Source organism: Phyllostomus discolor, chromosome 9 (genome assembly GCF_004126475.2).
Source record: "Phyllostomus discolor isolate MPI-MPIP mPhyDis1 chromosome 9, mPhyDis1.pri.v3, whole genome shotgun sequence".
NCBI lineage: Eukaryota > Metazoa > Chordata > Mammalia > Chiroptera > Phyllostomidae > Phyllostomus > Phyllostomus discolor.
Window position 1 is genome coordinate 14,713,730 of NC_040911.2, and position 19,121 is coordinate 14,732,850.

The 19,121-nt window shown below is 39.8% G+C and overlaps 1 protein-coding gene across 1 annotated transcript in view; it reads right to left on the bottom strand.

Moving 5' to 3' along the window:
• DCC (DCC netrin 1 receptor) overlaps positions 1–19,121 on the bottom strand; it is a 1,018,954-nt gene that overhangs the window by 53,335 nt on the left and 946,498 nt on the right. Inside the window, exon 23 of the mRNA XM_036010199.1 lies at positions 7,043–7,205. Coding sequence (XP_035866092.1) covers positions 7,043–7,205 — 163 coding nt within the window. The remainder of the gene's footprint in view (positions 1–7,042; positions 7,206–19,121) is intronic.

Genomic DNA, 19,121 nt, shown 5'->3' on the forward strand with positions numbered 1-19,121 from the left:
TAAGAAGAACTGTTTTTATTGCTGCTAAATGGCTCAGTGAAAACTCTTTGTGACCTGTGCAAGGCCACTGAGGGTTGCCTTGTTTTCCCAGCTACTGAGTGGGACGCTTGGTACATATTCAGCAATTAATAAATGTTCACTGGTGTAATTTGTTAAATTTTCCCTAATATTCTTTTCTTAATTTTTCTTGAAGCACACTGATGAGAATAAAAAACAAAGAACCCCAGACTTAATATCTAGTCAGTAGTTGGTGAGAAAAAGAATGCAGTGTTTTCTGCTCTGATATTTACCCCCCAAAGACCTGAGTTTGGCTGATTTCCAGACAGCAACCTCATACTGACACTAGGCAATGGCCTGTAGAATAACCCCTAGATAATAACCCCTAAGATAGTAACTCTCTGCTAACCGTCCGTTCTCTGAATTCGCTTCCTTACCATTCCACCTGCCCGCAGGAAACTAGGCTGCAACTCACACCTGGCTCTTTGTGTAACCTAACCCTGGCAGCTCAGGCAAATTCAGTGTCATCCTCACACCTGGAGATTTCACCCTGTTATCTTTTTTTTCTAACAAGTCAAAATGCTAAATAACTTCAAGTCCAGGGCTTATATACTGGCATACGGAGAAGCCCCAGTTCCCAAATCCAGAACCAGAATGACTTGCTCACCGTAACTCAATACGGACATGGCCTGCGGTAAGTAAATCTATCACATAATGTTTGAAACTGGAAGCAGTGGTAAGTTCTTGTTTCTCTTTGCTTATGTGCATGCCTTATCCATTCCTCCATGTACCAGTCCCCAGCCTCAGGACCAAGCATCCCCAGGGGAATTTTATATATATTTTAAAAAGTTACAAACCTGATTGAGGCAGAATCCTTTTGAAGTTATAATTTATAATATTTATATGGGAAGAAATGGTCATTCCTGATAAAATGCATATGGAGTTTAATCAGATCATTTCCCCTCTGAGAAGCTACTCATGCACCTGGGCCACCGTCAGTCAAGAATCTGAAGATCTCAAAATAGACTTTTATTTCCTTTTTTTCTATATACTCTGTGAAAGACCATTTAACTACCTTTGTTTTCTATATCGTCTTTTATCAAGAGAGAAACCTTTGGCCTTAGAGGGGTCTCCCTCTCCTTCTGACAGCAGTCCAGCAAGTCTGCAATGAAACTGATGTTTGCTCCTACCTAAGTGGTCTGAGATTTGTCTTCCAACCTGCAGGAACAGCTGTCGCCCTGGCCTCCTGTCCATCTGCCTGTTCCTTGACACAATGACTGCTGCCCACTGGCCCCTGGTTCTTCTGTCTCACCATTGGGATCTTCAACATTTGTGTGCACATGAACCTGGTGCAGGGGTTCCAGCTGCAAGGATCACCTGGGAACTAGTTAGAAATGCACATCCCCAGGCCCCACCTCGGATCGTATGAATCAGAAACGAGGGAGAGGTGAGACCCAGCAACCTGGAGGGGAGCCTGATGCACCTAAAGTTTTGGAAGCACTGTCAGTGAATTATTCAGTGTTGTTTGTTTTTATTTTAAAACTAGTTTTTCTATTTGATATAGACATGCCACATTTATCCTTCCCACACACGCATCTTTTGTCACAGGTACAAGTAACCTTTCTACTTTCAAAAACAGTTGTAGAATGGGGGCCTTTCTTCCCAACACATGTATTTTCAAATGAAGACAAAGCGAGGTGTCTCCTGAGGCTCTCCGCTGTTTCTCACTGTGGCAAAGCTTTTCACAGCATAGTCATAGACGGCTGTTTTGTGTTTTGTTTTGTTTAATAATCTATAATCCATCCATCTGTCCATCCATTCATCTGTCTGTCCATCCATCTGATTATTTACTCTTACTTCTTGTGTCCAGAGTGCCACCACAGTCCTATTTACTTACAAACTACTGCTTCTTTCCTCTCCTGCAAGAAGGCTTCCTCACCTCATGAGGTCAGTGTGACCCTGAGAGACCTAAGTCACTTCTGTCATCTCTCCCTGTACTCCTCGCCTGGCCTTGATCACCGTCTGTCCACTGAGCCGGCCAGACGCTCCCAGTGTGTGGGTGGCTTTCCTCTCGTGAAACTGGAGCAAACTCTGTTTCTTTCACTCCTCCAGCACCATCCCACATTTTGAACACATGTATTCATTTGTTCATTCAGTGACTGTTTATGAACTATTGACTATCACCAGTTCTGCTAAGTACTAGACATGCAAAGATAGGTTAGACACTGGGAGCTTACTCAATGAATGAAAAATGATGTGGCTCTTGGGAATGTCTGCTTTTGTGGAGTAAGGAGCCTGCATGGGGACATGGTAGGCAGTAAAGCTGAAAAAGTGGAGGGGACCAGATCACAGGAGGCTTCGCCTCTGTAGAAACACTTTTTAATACCAGTCGGGGTAAGCCCTTGAGGAAATGCGAAAGATTTACAGCACAAGAGTTAACTTCAATCAGATCTGTAAGTATTTGGTATGATGCAGATGATACACTTTTCATTATTGACTTAAACTATTTTTTGCCAGGTTATTCTTTGATTCTTTATTGGCCCACCGGCTCCTTGCTTTGCCTCTAACTTGTTGTAAAAAGAGTTTCTTTTCCTGGCTGGCGTAGCTCAGTGGATTGAGCGCGGGCTGGGAACCAAAGTGTCCCAGGTTCGATTCCCAGCCAGGGTACATGCCTGGGTTGCAGGCCATGACCCCCAGCAACCGCACATTGATGTTTCTCTCTCTCTCTGTCTCCCTCCCGTCCCCTCTAAAAATAAACAAATAAAATCTTTAAAAAAAAAAAAAAAGAGTTTCTTTTCTTTTTGCTTTTAACAGGTATGCTGGGAATGTGAATGGGTAAGACCCAGCAGTGACTGAGTATTCATCTTATTTGACGAGGCCTTGTGAAGTTCTCAAGTGCTATTACCATTTCATAGACTCTTTGCCACATTGTAATAAACTACTAAGTCCCCCCTCTGTGCTTAGGTACACTCTGCTCAGGTTAGGCACAGGAGGCAGATACACATCTGGGTTCTATTTTTCAGATAGACGTGTGGCCCAGGTCTGAAGGGAGACTGAGGTGAGGAGACTCTGCCCCACTGGGAGTGCAGGGAGGCCTGCCCCGAGGGTGGAAAATGATAACAATGGACCAGGAAAACAATACATTGGGCAGTATAAACACCTGTCCTGAATCCTCCATCCAAATCCTTCCCCAAGGTTTCTCATGCTCTGCATTATTCTTATTCTACTAATTGCTACTAAAAATAACAATTTTTATAAAAACCTATTGTGTTGGAAACTCAGGAAAATGTGTCCTAGATACCCAAAGGAACCTGTATTTTCTGAGATGGAATTAGGATAAACTGGCGTCTTAAGGGGCTACCAGTTAACATCTCTGTGGGGTGGATATTGAAAAATGATTAAAATGTTAAAACTTTGAAAGTCAGCACAAGTGACCTATGATAGTTAAAGTAGAGTAGATTTCATTTAAGAGTTTAGACCTCTGATCCTCAGTAATGAAAATAATTATTTTAGTCGAGATCCAAAGGGGTGCTGACATTTAAAACTTGCAGTGTACCTGTCAAATCACACAGGAGGCTCAGTCAGCTGGTGATTCTATTAAGTATGCCTTGCATTTTATTTACCCATATTTTTTGGACCATAAGATGCACCTGGGCTATAGAAGAGGAAAGTAGGGAAAAAATTTTGAAGCAAAAAATGTGGTAAAATATTTAATAACATAAATAACATAATATTTCACCAATGTAAATGTAAAGCTACATTTGGACTATAAGACGCACCCCCTGCCCCATTTTCCTCCCAAATTTGAAGGGTTGGGAGAAGTGCATCTTATAGTCCAAACAATATGGTACATCTTTAAATTTAATGCATTCAGACAAGTTGTTGATCATCTACACAGGTTACTGCCTTAGAAATGTGACATTCATGTGTCTTGGATTTCCAGGATATCATCAATGTCAAATATTTTGTCTTTAGTATCTATGGATACATCATATACATGTGCTATATTTTGGCAAGAAAAATGTTATTACTTTACTAAAAACACAGAACATCCTCGTTAATTTAAGCTTTCATAAAACACTTTTTCCATATTATGATATTCTCTAATCTCACTAAGTCAAAATGTGTAAGGGGTATCTCTTCAAAGTGGTATAAAAATTTAAATTAATAACCAAAGAGAAATGCAAAATTATTTTTATTTCATATTAGCTTGAAGCTAAATACTGCTATGTGTTTCTATAATGCAGTAGTATTCCATGGGGAATTTCAGCATTTATAAGATAGAAGGAGTGATAAAAAAGTATGTAGTCCTGTTTCTCATTTGAGGAAACTAAAAGGGATTAGGTCTTCCCTTAGGTTTAATTTAATACCATTAATTTAATTAAAGAAGTGGTAGAATCAGAACTAGATCTTGGGTTCTAATGCCTTTTAGTTATTTTATATCATAAAAACTAAAATCTTACAAACTAGAATATGACTCAATCCAAAAACCTACCTCATTATTATATAGGAGGTATATATGATAAACCTTATGAATATGATTAATCATAGAATAAAAGGCATAAACACTAAATTGAATGAGGTATTATTGATAGTACACACACATAAGTTTCAAATCCATTTGAATTCAGTTCAAGTCCCCCCATAAAACACAAAGAAAATTTACATTCTCTAGCACTCTCAGACAGAGAGATATTGAAGAAGTCCATGAATGGGTTTCCTACTTCACCTTATTAATTACATTAAAGTCCCATTTTTCTGAGAGCCCTCTAAGGGACATTATTTCAGTTTCAAATTGGAATTGATTTCACTTTCATCTGTGTTACTTAATTTGTTCTAAAAGGCTCAGTGGTGGTGGTATCAGGGGAGGAGTCCTCAATGAAATAAAAAAAAAACTAAATTAAAACTCAGAAATGTCTAGAAAGAGAAACTTTTCTCTTTCTCCTTTTTTCCTGGTAACATCTACAAAGAGAGAAAGATGAATGCTAGTGGGTCTGTTGCTGAAGAAACATTGTGAAAATATGCCAAGTAAATATTAAGCGACTTTGGGAGGGAGGAGAGGCACCTAGCACAGGGACTCTAAATTTACTTTCTTAGAGTTTTCAGTTACTGAAGGAATGATTTGGGTTTTTTTTCATTCCTTCATTTTAAAAACAAGTCATACCCAGGGCTCAGCTTCTACTCTTTCTAAATAAAATCTTTAAGTTCTTATCAAAGTGCTTTGTGTGGCATTTAAGATAATTTGAGAGTCTCTCTAAATCGCAACAAATCCCACCTTCACACATGGAGAAGACCGGGCATCTTCTCTGTGGAACAGACCATGTCCAGTATTCCAGCTCATCAGGTTGATATGGCCCTGAAGTATTCTCGCAATGATAAAAATGAAAAACAAAACAAAATACCCTGCTACAGATGGCTTAGCTGGTCAAATTTAATTTAGTGAATTTGCCAATGTTTTTAACACTGTCACGGGATACACCAGGTTTGGTTTTTGCCCTCTCCATTTCCATTTTTGTGACTTTTTCTCAGCTCTGCTTCAGAGACCTGTTGCCTTGATGTGCCGCCGTTCTACGTTTGTGCCACCCCATTTCCTGGGAATGCTGGTCCAGGAGATTATCCTATTATTTATTCAATTACCTTCCCCCCCAGAGATTTACTAAGTGCCCACCACTTTGGGAGCTCTGTGCATGACTGTGAATTCCCAGAATGCTTGCATATGAGACGGGCCTTGTTAAGCTCCATTTCCTGGTTTCCTGTTTGAGCACAATGGACCAGCATACCAGCCATCATCAACTTCGAGTTAGACTAATCACATGAATGCAACTGGATACGAAATGTCCCCTGCATATATATAAATTAAATATGAAGGCTACACCTGTGCCCCCTTCCCCATGTAACTTTCTTCCACATGTACATATTCCTGATTCCTGTTTTTAAACACCTCACTTCATGATGCTGGAAGATTCATGAGACACCAGCAAATATGTTCATAGGCTTTTTAAAGAAGAGAAAAAGTCTGAGGTACAAGGGAAGAGGGAAAATTATTTGCTAAAGAATCTTAAAACTTTGAAAATCAGTGCAAGTGATGGATGGTAGTTAAAGCAGAGTAGATTTCATTTAAGAGTTTAGACATTGGATCCTCAATATGAAAAAAAATGCTATGTCAGAAAAACAACAAGGGAAGAGCCTGTGATAGCCGATGTGGTGAACAGTCCAGCTGGAAGAAACGCACCAGGATGGGTTTGAAAAAGTTCTATGTTGGCAAGGAGGCAGAGAACAACCAGGATGCTATTGCGGATTCCCACACCTGGCTGACACAAGGTTAATACACTGGTTACGGGGTACTGATGAAAAAGGATAAGCTGAATTAAAGCCAGTTTTCCACTCTAAACCGCATACTTTGATGTTTCATGCTCTGCTTGTTCTAGAACCTAGAGCTGCATAGTATAAAAGTACTTTCAAACCCCTCAGTTACTAACATTTTCTGAGAATTAGCTATATCCAGGAACTCCAAATCCCTGGACCTCTCTTCCCCCTTAACTACTGCCTCTGAACTAAGGCGCTGTGCACACATTGTGTTTGGTTTTCTAGAGGTGGTCGTTCACGCAACAGGCGTTGATCAAACACCCACAGGCCTCCTTGCCGAAAGCGATGAACACTTTCAGAGACGCACTCATCTCCCACCTTTTACACAGAATTGCAGAGAGGGCCGTAAGGAGAGACAGTGAAGTCTGTGCCCTAAGTGTTACTTAAGGGACACTTGCTGTCACTTGAAAGGAAGACTCTGGCCTCAAGAAGTAAAATTAAACGAGAATGCAGAGCAGACCTCTAGGATGCTACAATTAAGCCTGCAAGTCTGGCCCTCACTCCTGTATGCTAATAGGCCTGGACTGGCGTAGGGCAGGGTTTCCGCCAGGTGAGGAGATAATGCACATTTGAGGAATTCTGAAATTGCAAGGGAGACAGCCTTCAAAAGTAGAATCAAGGAGAGGGAGGTTGGATCAAGCAGGGACTTCTCTCCTTTTGGGAAGCAGCTGGTACTTACTTTCTCTGCTGGGCTGATGAGCGCCGGGTGCAAATCACGGCCACGACCACCACCACCAGCACCGTGAGGATGCCCACGGTGACCACAATGATCACAAGCACGCTGCTGTTCTTCTGTGGAGTGACACTGCCATGCGGGGGGTGCATCTGGCCAATGGGTGGCTCTGGGGAAAGACAGGCAAACAGAGATCAGGTTTAAGGAGATACGACAGCCCAGTGTTTACCAAGCTCTGTTAAGGATGTGAAGAGTTCCTAGTTTTTGAGTATTACTGAAACTGAGAACAGTGAGAGGAGGGGTTTAAAGGATCTATCCAACATAAATGAAACCTCTGCCCACCCGAAATCTTATCCACTAGCTTTCATAGTGACGTTATTCAGAATAGCCCACAGTGGAAACCCAATGCCCACCAACTGACGAGTGGATAGACGGTGTGGCCTATCTACACAATGGGCCACTATCCAGCCGAAAAACGGAATGAAGTAAAGATGCACGCATGTATCTTGAAAATGTAATGCTAACTGATAGAAGCCAGACACAAAAGGCCATTATCTAACTATTATCAGCGAAGACTGCAACTGTAGGAGAGAAGTTCAGTCCTGAGCTAGAAATTCGTTGCATCTGTTTCTCTCCTCAGAGCTGGACTGGTCAACTGAGTGCTGACACTTTACCTGTCACCTGACATTGTGTAGTTATTGGGGCCCAGACACTGTGGCAATGGGACCAGATCCCCAGCAACAGGAGCCAGGACTCCTGGATTCAATACTTGGTTTTTCCTATAAGAGAATTAGGTGCTCAGTGTACTAATGAGCTTCCAGCAGAGTGTTTGAGGGAAAATGTGATAAATATAAAGTATTCTTGAAAGCTTACCAAGTATTATTAAAATGAAAGACATTCTACTAAACCAATTTTCATAATCATTACCAAAAACTTTAGACCCATGCGATTATAAAATACATTTTGCTTTTATTAAATTTGACAGAAAAAAAGCATGAAATCTTTTGTGACAATCCAACATCACAGAAGTAAAAAACGGATGGAATGCTCATGTGATTTAAAAGAGAAGTGATTCCTTTCTCGCTGTTATCAGTGAAACAGCCAGATAGTGGCTACTCAGACACTGGATACCCACGCTTGTCTGCCAGCACCAGAAACAGATGTGCTGGTATACTATCTTTCTCTTTAATTTGGAAAGAACGAAGTAACTGAGCCACATTGTGATGTCCACCGAGTGCCAACTCTGTGCAGGGCATGAGTTCAGTGTGTTGTATCCATTATCTCATGAAATCATCACAGTTTCCAGGAGGATATTAGCAAGTCTTTGAGCCACACGCTGCACCTTCCCCTCTAACGTGGGTCAATGTCATCTTGCCCCTTCTGGAGTCAGGCTGTCTCCCAAAGCTCTTGATTGCGCTAGTGTAGATTTGTGAGCTCTAAAATTCTCCCTAATTTGGAACGGCCTGTTGATATTTTTAAATGTATGGTTGAGCATCATTACACAGAGATTCTGTGTGTGTGAATTCACCTACTTGCTCAATGTATTTTTAACTCCTGAAATAAATATTTGCGGTGCTTGTATGGTCCTTTGTGAACATGTCCAAGGACAGGAGAAGCCCAAGGCTCACAAACCCAGCTGAGAGAGAACAAGGGGACACAGCGCCTTGTTTCAGCTCTCGCTCTGCAAACAAGTGTCCTTTCTGCGATGTGTGTACTTATGCCAATTTTTTCATTTTTGTACTTTTTCGTTGGTGGTTTCAGTGTATAAAGTAGCCACTAAATGTGATGCTGAAATGCTGTTTAGTGCCATTAACACTCAAAATTCTGTGATGTGCCTTTCAAAGAAAATATATGCGTCAATTAAACTCCACATAGGCATGAGTTATAGTGTTGTTGGCTATGAGTTCAATTAAATAGATCAACGTTGTTTTTAAATAAGGTGTCTTTAAACAGAAACACACATAAAACAAGGTTATATATTGATTGGTTGATAAAAATTTTGTTAGCAGAGGCTCACAGAAACCTAACTCTGTATTTCCTCTGGAAAATATAAAAAATATTGAGTATTTTCTAATTTATTGTTTGTGGCAACTTCACAGAATACAACTCCTTCAAATGATAAGGATCAGCTACATCCAGAGATACCATTGAACTTGGCTTTCTTAACTGATTGATGACTGATAATCTGATTATTTGGCTTTTGAATTCAGATTAGGAAATTAATGAAAGACCTTGAATGCCAACTTTTAAACCGGTATCAACTTTTATGAGAAAGTCATAAAGGATTGAAATGAAGGATGCGTAATGGGAGTTCTCCTGAACCCTAACTCCCCGAGGAAAATGATCTCAGTATTATCTCCCTAATGCTCAGCAGTCATTATGTTTTTACTCGAAACATGATGTCTTCCTCAGTGAAAAGAAAGAAAGGAGAAATTTGAGAAATTCTGGTTTACAAGGTTTCTAAAAAGTTCATAAGGTTTACTACTATGTACAACTTAAATTAGGTTTATTAGAAATGGTGAGCTCTTTATATTTGTCATGCTAATAAAAATCCATAAAATCTCCAACTGTCTCCATTATAAGCTTTCATATAAAATATTAATTTATTCTAATCAATTAGCCTATTGAGCACAGCAAGGGCATATTGAGATACTATTATAAAATGGCTTTTTAAATTCTAGGTAAATCTATGACACAGAAAGTTCTGACCTCTCATTACTTCTCCCATTTCTTTGTAGTAAGTGTAAAATTATTTCAAGGAAATCTTATTTCTTTCATTTATTATCAGAATCTTTCAACAGATAGTGCTATTGAAAACTTTTGATGAGTTCTTCTCCATGACATTCAATTTATATCAGAAACATTTATTTTTCCAATAATAATGAATGAGCAATAATTTATTTAAGTACAAGTGACTGTCTTTTAAAAAAAGCAGTGGTTTTTAAATAACACTGAAAGATAGTGTTTTGATTTTGAGGTAAGTTTGGGGGTGTTATATTCATTTTTGAGAAGTTCATTTATCTTTCATATTAAGGATTATTTCTGAAAATTCTGTAGTTTGGAAGCCCATGCCAGAAGTATCCCAAATAGTATGGGATGTTATTCATTTAGACAACGTTTTATTTATCTCAATAGTATAATGATATTACAAGCACTCTGTGTCAGGCACTGAGATGGTTATTTTGTATCCATTGCCTTTAATTCTGAGAGTAACTGTATAATTGTTAATAGTACTTTCATTGTACAGGAAAAAAAAGCACTGAGTTACAATAGGCCTATTTTGCTCAAGGGGCATAGAAGGCTAATATAAGTTATTAAAGAAACACATTCAAACTTAGGTCCAGGAAAATGTCCAAACACATTGCTTTATGCAGCTTTCTAAAATAACTTACAATTAAAATTATAAGCTAATATAATTTTTTAATTTGTAGCTTGAAATAACAAACATCACACAGAACAGAATATTTCTAATTGATCACTGACTGAGGGTTTAAAGAAAATAATATAAAAGGTCATTAGCCATTCTTATTTACATAAACACATTATCAAGACTGTTTTATTAGTCTGTGATTTTTTGCCTAAATGTTGTCTGCCATGCAGAACTGTTGCAACACAAAAAAACATTTATATCAGGACTTCATGACACAATTTCAAACTCGTTGGCTGCTTTTAAGTGGGATTCCTGTTCTCTCAGTGGGCTGAAAATTAAATGTGCTTTACAGATAGCATCTTAAAGGGCATAGAGGTAAATTGGGAGCGGTTGGTGCCAAACTGTCTTTCATGCCATCAAATCCATAGTATTTTCTCATAAAACACAGCCCTCTTGGTTCCCTGTCACATTGAATTCTTACAGGACAAAGCAGCCTTCTTACTCCCTGCCCCACTTTCTAGCCAATACAATAGCTTAATGCTTTTAATACAAAAGCAAAGTGTATTTTATAATCGCATGGGTCTGAAGTTTTGGTAATGATTATGAAAACTGGTTTAGTGGAATGTCTTTCATTTTAATAATACTTGGTAAGCTTTCAAGAATACTTTATCATATTTTTCCTCAAACACTCTGCTGGAAGCTCATTAATAGACCAGTACACTGAGCACTTAATTCTCTTGTAGGAAAAGCCAAGTATTGGATCCAGGAGTCCTGGCTCCTGTTGTTGGGGATCTGGTCCCATTGCCACAGTGTCTGGGCCTCAGTAACCACACAATGTCAGGTGACAGGTAAACAGTGTCAGCACTCAGTTGACCAGTCCAGCTCTGAGGAGAGAAACAGATCCAAGGAGTTCTAGCTCAGGACTGAACTTCTCTCCTACAATTGCAGTCTTTGCTGATAATAGCTTTGTTATTAGAACACTCTGAGCTCAATATACGTCTTAAAACTTTTACAGATCTTTGAATTTGAACTGAAATTCATATGGCATTGACTATTTCAAAGCATTTCTGCCTGACATAAGATGCCAAATAGTCATTCATGTCACAGATAATCTGTCCCGATATTCTCTAAAATGACATATGAATCAGCATTATGGAGGAAAAAAATATTCCCTGATCAATTATGTTAGAAAACATATTTCTTTCCTGAAGTCTCAGAATTTTGAACATGCTCATCTGAACTGTACATGGCCAAGAGAGGCTGCGCTGGGATGCTAGAGAACATATCCAGTTCCTCCACAAATACAGACTGAAGACCCACTAGCTGCCGTGGATATGATGTTGTGATCAAAACACAGATGGACCTCAGTGGGCGTTGCTCTGAGTGCAGTCAGTCAGAGAAAGACACATGCTGTAGGAACCACTCATACATGGAGGACCTGCAAAGGCTGAACTCGGTGAAACAGACACTGGAATGTTACCAGGGGCTGAGGGTTGGAGGCGATGTGGAGATGTTAGTCAAAAATGACAAACTTCCAGTTATAAGATGAATACACTCTGGAGATACAATGCACAGCATGGTGATTATAGTTAAGAATATTGTATTATAATATACTTAAGAGTTGCTAAGGTACTTAAATACTCTCACTATGGAAAACAGAGGATAATTATAGGATGTGGTGGAGGTGTTAGCTAAGCTATAGTGTTCATTGTTTTGCAGTATATAAGCATATCAAACCAACACATTGCACACCGTAAACTTACATGATGTTATATGTCAATTATATCTCAATAAATCTTGGAGTGGCAGAAAAGAATTTAAGCAGGTAAAAAGAAACTACATGAGATACAAAGCATACACAGTTTTAATGAAGGCACAGGTCTGACTAACTACTTGGACCAGAGAAGAAAAAATATATGTTACATATTAAACAATTGATCTTTTCCATTTCTAGAACATGTATCCAGTCTGGTCATTGTGACATGAATAGAAAGTCAGGTTACTTCTCACCTGGAATCAATGTGGAGCTGTTAAAAAGGAGTTGTGAAAGCTCCGTTTCTGGGTTATTTTTCTGGAAGGGTGGAGAGGGAACAACAGCCAGGTTGTGGAACCATTAAGTATTTACAGGGCCAACTTCATTATTTCACAATAATTTGAATGTCACTGTCTCTTTGTATATTATGTGGTCTGAGAACAATTTTCAGATTAGAGTATTGTGATTGTTCTCAACCTGCCACGCTACTCCATCCCTCACCACCCCCCAAAAAACCCCCAAAAGACAGAGGCATGATTTTTGACCCCACGGAGCTTAGAACTTTACTGGAAAAAACATCTAGTGAACAAATCAATAAGCAAATAAACATAAAATTACAACTGCAACTAGTGCTTAAAACAAAAGTGAAGTTTACATAGAAAGGAGTTCAAAATGACCATTGGTGGAGGAGGGAGGTCGGAAGGCCTCACCGTAGAAGTAACCCTTAGGCTGAACATAGGAGATTGCTCGGGGCTAGTCCCTATTCCCCTCCAAGGGAAATGAGAGCAGCCATGTGTCTGAGACATTGTGAGCCAAAGGGAAATGACACAAAATGAGGGTAGAAAGAGAAACAGGACCCAGTTCTGACAGAGCTTTGCAGATCACATTCAATTACCTTAAGTAGAATCACAGAGCATTTAAAGGTTTCCAGCAAGGAAGTGACAGACTTGGTTTATATTAAGAGGACATCTCTTCCTGCCGTGTGGAGAGGGTTTGGTGGTGGAAGCAGAGAGACCAGCAGCACAGGGAATATTGAAGTTGCCCAGGTGAGAGATGATGACAGATTGAACTGAGACAGTGGCAACTGCAATCAGGCAGAGTGGACCCTGATATAATACGGCTTGAAAGTAAATGAACAAAGTGGATTGCATAGGGGGCGGAAAGAGAGGAGGAGTCAGCTTCAGGCCTAATGGTCCTTATGTCTGAGGTGAGAAAGAGGGTGAAAGGGCAGGCTCAGTGAGGGCAGAACAAACGCACAGTCTTGAACATGTCAGGGTTGAGATCTTATGATACGTCACAAAGAGGCAGCAAGAATCTGGCCACATAGGTGGAACTGGAAGCCCTGGGAGAGGATGAGATCGCCAGAATCAAGAGCATGGAAAGAGTAGAGAAGCCCTCTCAAGATGAAGGTCTGGGGTTGAGATAGAAGGGCAGACCTGCACCAAAGGGAAGTGAGTGGCCAAACAATTTCCCAATGCTCAGGTTGATGAAGCACTGTGTTTTCTTTTTCAGAGTTTCTCATGGGACCCCTGTACCCCCAAATGTCTTTTGGGGAATGGTAGCTTGATCAGTGGTTTTCCACTGGGAAGATTTTGCCCGTCTCCAGGGGAAAATAAGACAATGTCCAGAGACATTTTTGGTTCTTACGACATGGAAGCGGGGAATATTTCTGGCATCTAATGGGTAAAGGCCAGGGATGCAGCTAAACATCCCACAGTGCAAATGCATAGGATTGGCCTCCCAATAAAAATCATCCAGCCCCAGCTTGCAATAGCTCTGAGGTTGAGAAACCATGACCTAGCTTCACACGTCCTAAGCTCAGATGAAAAACTAAAATCCAAAGAGTTTAAGTGAGTTGATTGACACAGTCCTAAACCCTGGCAAAGTCAGTTCTAGAACCTGAGTTTGGAATTAGTCTGGCATCCTTAAATTACTTGGGATAGATATTGTTCGGGTTGCAGGTGGGCAGATGACTTTGTATACTAGAACCTGAGACCCTGGATCACGTCAATGATCTTTCCATAGGGAAAAAACTGTAAAATCCTATTTCTGGACTTTTCTTTTGGCATTCTGGTGTCTGTTGAATGTCTTATAAACAGCTTATTAAGCCTATGTTGATCGTTTCATGCAAATATGGAAAGAGCTTTTATGCACACTTTATTGAAATTAGTTTAATGTTACTGAGTTCTGAAAACAAAAAAACAAAGTTTTCCAAAACTAGAGGAAAACTCATGGTATTTTCTCCTAAACACAGAGGACAAGGAACATTTTAGAAAACATCTAATATGATTCTGAATTATCAAAAATTAATTAATAACGCTGACTTTTAAATAATGCTTCACCAAAGTATCAACATCTGTCAAGCTTAGTTTAGTTTTCAAAGGCTGAAGTCAATATAGAAACATTTTTGTAGGGTTTAAGATTTCTTAGCCAAAATTACTAATTTTAAAATTATAGGAAGAATATCCAACAAAAATAAAGTGTTGATTTATCTTCCCCTGTGAGAAAACATGATGGAATTGATACAATTTACACTATTCTTATCATTCATTCAAATAATAACTACAAAAATCACATTTATCAGAATTTGAAGATTTTTCTGCTTTAAAAATGGGGACTGTGATCCAAAACAGAATGCCTCATAAAAGTAAAATACTACCATATCATCACATATTGGCTTTGATTCTACTTGTCATCATAAAATAATTTAGGAAACCTCTTCAGTATCCTCAATTTAATTATGGGCTTCTAACTACAACAGTAAACATGAATTATATCTTTGGGTTTCTTCTTTGAATTCCAACAGTGCATTTTTAAAAAGAAAAACATTCTGTAGGAGACGGTAAATGATTAGTGAGGTCCCCATTTATTTGCAGCTGGCTTGAGTGTCCTGACAGGAAGCCATTATTCTTTACAATGCACTGAAGGATGCATCCTGCAAGGTAGGGAAAGAGAGGAAACCTCCAAAAGTCCATCACTCTAGAGAAGATGTATGGCATTCTCCCTTGTATATAAGGTTCAAAAATTCAGATTTTATAATGTTCTTGTTAATGCAGCCTACCTTTCAAAGGCTGGGTAGGGTTGGAGTTTTATTAGTCAGGGTGTCATTTGTCCATAAATATGGAAAATATTGCCCCTTCTTCAGGCCTAAGACGTGAGCAGGATTTTAATCAGAAGCTAAGGTTTTTAGATGTCTTTGCTGATTTGCTTGTACTGGCCCAAGCTAAAGTCAAATGACAAATTTGCTATCATTTATCTGCTAGCCAAACAGGAAAAGAAAACAGATGAAGTCTGCCCCCCACCACGCGTGTCTCTCTGAGGTCATCAATTCACCTTAGTCAAGTAGCCTACAGTAATTTGTTATTCCAGTGGGGATTCTCGAAACATTTCAGGTGCTTTTTTCATCCCCTCCATTTAACAAGAAATACCTATGACCTCATGAACCGATGCAGGAAATTAAGAAGGAATAATGTCATTAATCTGAACTGGTTTGGGGTAACTAGAGGCCATTTGTCTATTTTTATCTTCACAGCTTTCTCTTGTGAGATAATGTATTTCAAATTAATCACAATCCTTTTACAATTATTTTTCACTAGGAATATTAAACGCAATGACAAAAATTGCAACGAAAAGCATTTCTCCCGGCTACTGTCATTCCCTTCATCTGGGGTCTGACTGCTATGAAAAGTTATTGTTGACTAACCTGTTAGTATCAAATTCGTGCTGGGGTTTCTTTTCAACCAGAGAATTTGTATTATTTGGAAGTTCAAGTTCAAATAGTCAGTACCAAGGTTTTAAACTTGATCCACAATTAGAAAGTCCAGATTTAGTAATTAAAAATAAAGAGATTGCGTTATTTGAATTATTTCTAGCTGCCTATTATAGCAGACCATTCTGCATGGCGTGGGCCCAGCTCCCACTCGGAGATGTGTAGGACTCACTCCCATGGACAGGTTCTCCTGTGGGGAACCAGGCCTGCATTGTACCTAGACTGCTCTGAGACTTGCCTTTGCTAAAACTCCTTCACCCTGAATTGAGACAGCAAGTGCTTACTGTAACTTCCTAAAATCCATGTTAAACCTCCCCAATATGGAGTGTAACAGGTTCAACTACTTTTCCCTTTTCATTTGCAAATATCCCTTTTCTGTGATGTGATTAGCAGCACTGGTTCCTTTGTTTTCTGTAAAAGGCAACCATCTAAAGCAAACCTGTGCATAGTAAATGAGGACCACCTAGTAATGTGCCCAGAAAAGAAATAAGGGCCTGTCACAGTGAGGAGGAGCTTGGCTTTTCCCCCTGTTGAGAGAAAAGCCATGCTGTCCCTTTTCCTGCACAGGACTTGGTAGTCTGTGCGAATTTCTGGTGCCTCATCCACAGTGTAGCGGACCCCACGGGCCTATGCATATGTACATTGAGAAATGTTGCAGTGAAAATCCCTTGCAGTATTATTCTTCATCTCATATTTATAGACAATTAGAAATGATTCAGGTTTTACTGAGCTTCCTGTAGTTTTAGGTGCTAAATTTGGCAATCCTATCCAAAATTAAAGTTCTTTAGGACACAGTTAAGAGACTGCATAGTTCCGTGTCTGTAGCAAACACCCACTCCACCTTTCACACTTGTAACACGGGTCAGCTGTGAATGGAAACTGGGGCACGATCATTGTTCTTTCTCAATTATCTATACTGGTTCCATCTTCAGTCTCCTGGCACTCTGTCTTTTCAAAAAGTATTTCCCTATAGTCATGCCTTTAGCTGGGAATGAATTCCAGCCCGAAACTCTAGCATCTCCAAGCTCTGCAGGATGATTCTAAACAGGGAAATCTTAATTCCTGGTGTGGACTCCAAAGCTAGAACCTCTTTGCCTCAGGGTATCAAATACTACAATTATGTTTCCACACAATTTCAACAGCGACCGTCTTTCCCTTTCCTCACATTTCTGGGACTTTTTCTCATTCTCTTTCAACTTCCCAGAGTGTGCTTCTCAGCTGTGTCCATCTGGGTAATTCTCCCTCTTTGCTGATTGCTTCTGCAGGGGTCATTTTCCAGTATGTCTCATGGCTCATGCCTGCAGCGAGGGCTTTGTAGCATTTCTCACTGACTGCTCAGGTGCTCACAGTGTGTTCGGCATATTGTTGAGACTTCAGATAAAAAGTGAAGCAAGACAATGAAATTGGCAAAGTCTGGGGGAGGGAATTCCCATACTTAACCCCATTCATAATGTGCCCTTGGTCCGTTTCCAGCCCCAACACATCCTTCCTCTCATGTTTCTCCTGTGAAACTGCCGAAGTGCCTCTTGTGTATATTGGAACCCGGGAACTATCCGAGCCAGGCGCTAGCTATCATAGGCATCTAAAACTCCAATCCCTACAAGAGACAAAGAATGTTACCAAAGAAAGTACTAAAGGAAGTGCTAAAGGGAGGGAAGAGTAACTATGTACGAGACGACAGAAGTGGTGAGGGCTGTAGCAACCTGGATGGAATATCCTAGATACAGCCTTGGGTAGGCTTAATTAGAATATATTTAAGAAGTTTAAACGTAAGAAATTGTACTCGTCTGGCTAAGTAATGCATTAATAACAGTGCAGGGTATGCCTGACAGCCAGACGAGTCAGCAGGTAGGAACACGTTCCTGAGTCCCCCACCGGCCAGGGGAGGGAGAACACTGAGCTTGCTTTCTTTTTTTTTTTTTTTTAAGATTTTATTTATTTATTTTTTAGAGAGGGAAGGGAGAGAGAAAGAGAGAGAGAAACATCAATGTGCAGTTGCTGGGGGTCATGGCCTGCAACCCAGGCATGTGCCCTGACTGGGAATCGAACCTGCGATGCCTGGTTCGAAGCCCATGCTCAATCCACTGAGCTATGCCAGCCAGGGCAGAACACTGAGCTTTCAATGGAGCATCCCATCTACTCCTCAGATTAGAAATATGCTCTTTGGGGAAATGGATGCACTGGATTATCATAGCTTGTGGTGGGAAATAATCACTTAAATTACCCTTTCACTCTAATTTCATGGTCAGCAACTACTTTTAGGTTGCAATTTTGGCTTCTCATATGTTTTTTTTTTAACAGAAGACCAATCAAATGGATATTTAGCTATTCATTAATCAAATTTCTCATGAAAACCTGCTAAAATGGTTAAATAAATCATTGTGTTATTTTCATAAAACCAAGGTCTATACAGCAGCAAAGATAAATGAGGGAGAGCTATTTGAAAATACATGAGTAAATCTTAAAAACAAAATTAAAGATGAGTGCATGCTGCATCAATATACCTACAGTGTGATGCCATTTCTTAAGGTTAGAAACATGTATACCCAGACCATAATGTTTAGGGATGCACATACACATATGGCAGATACTGTATTTGAGAGGGTAGTTCCAACGCAGTGAGCAATACAGGATATGTTAGAGAAGCATGAGCTAAGGCAGAGATATACAAGGGATTTCCGTTGCATTGCTGAGCATTTTAGATCTTAAGCTTGATGACATGCGTTCACATTTGTATTTTGAATGTATGGAATCTGTTTTCAGTAAACCAAGCCTATCAACAGCAATACGAACAATTTTTAAGAACCTATAGAAGGAAGTTATCATATATACATCTGCCTCTTGGAGTGTGGCCAGTAATAATCCCATCTCCCCAAGTTTCTGTTCCAGCAACACTCAGGACGAGACCCTGGGAGACATCTCCAATCCCAAACTGCCTCTTCCACACAGTTCTAACGTTACCTCCATCCTGTCACCCTCGAAGCCAAGAGTATGTGAATTCTCTATTAGGATGAGCAGGAAAAAGAGTCTAATCTTGACCTTGTGAAGGGAAGTTGACTATAAGGTGCTACAGGATTCTGAAGAGTAAATGCACTCTTGAGGCGAAAAGTACCAGTAATGTCCATTTGTGGAACTGAGTGGATTTCAGTTCAATGTAGGCATGTCAGTTCAATGATATCATAGGTATCACCTC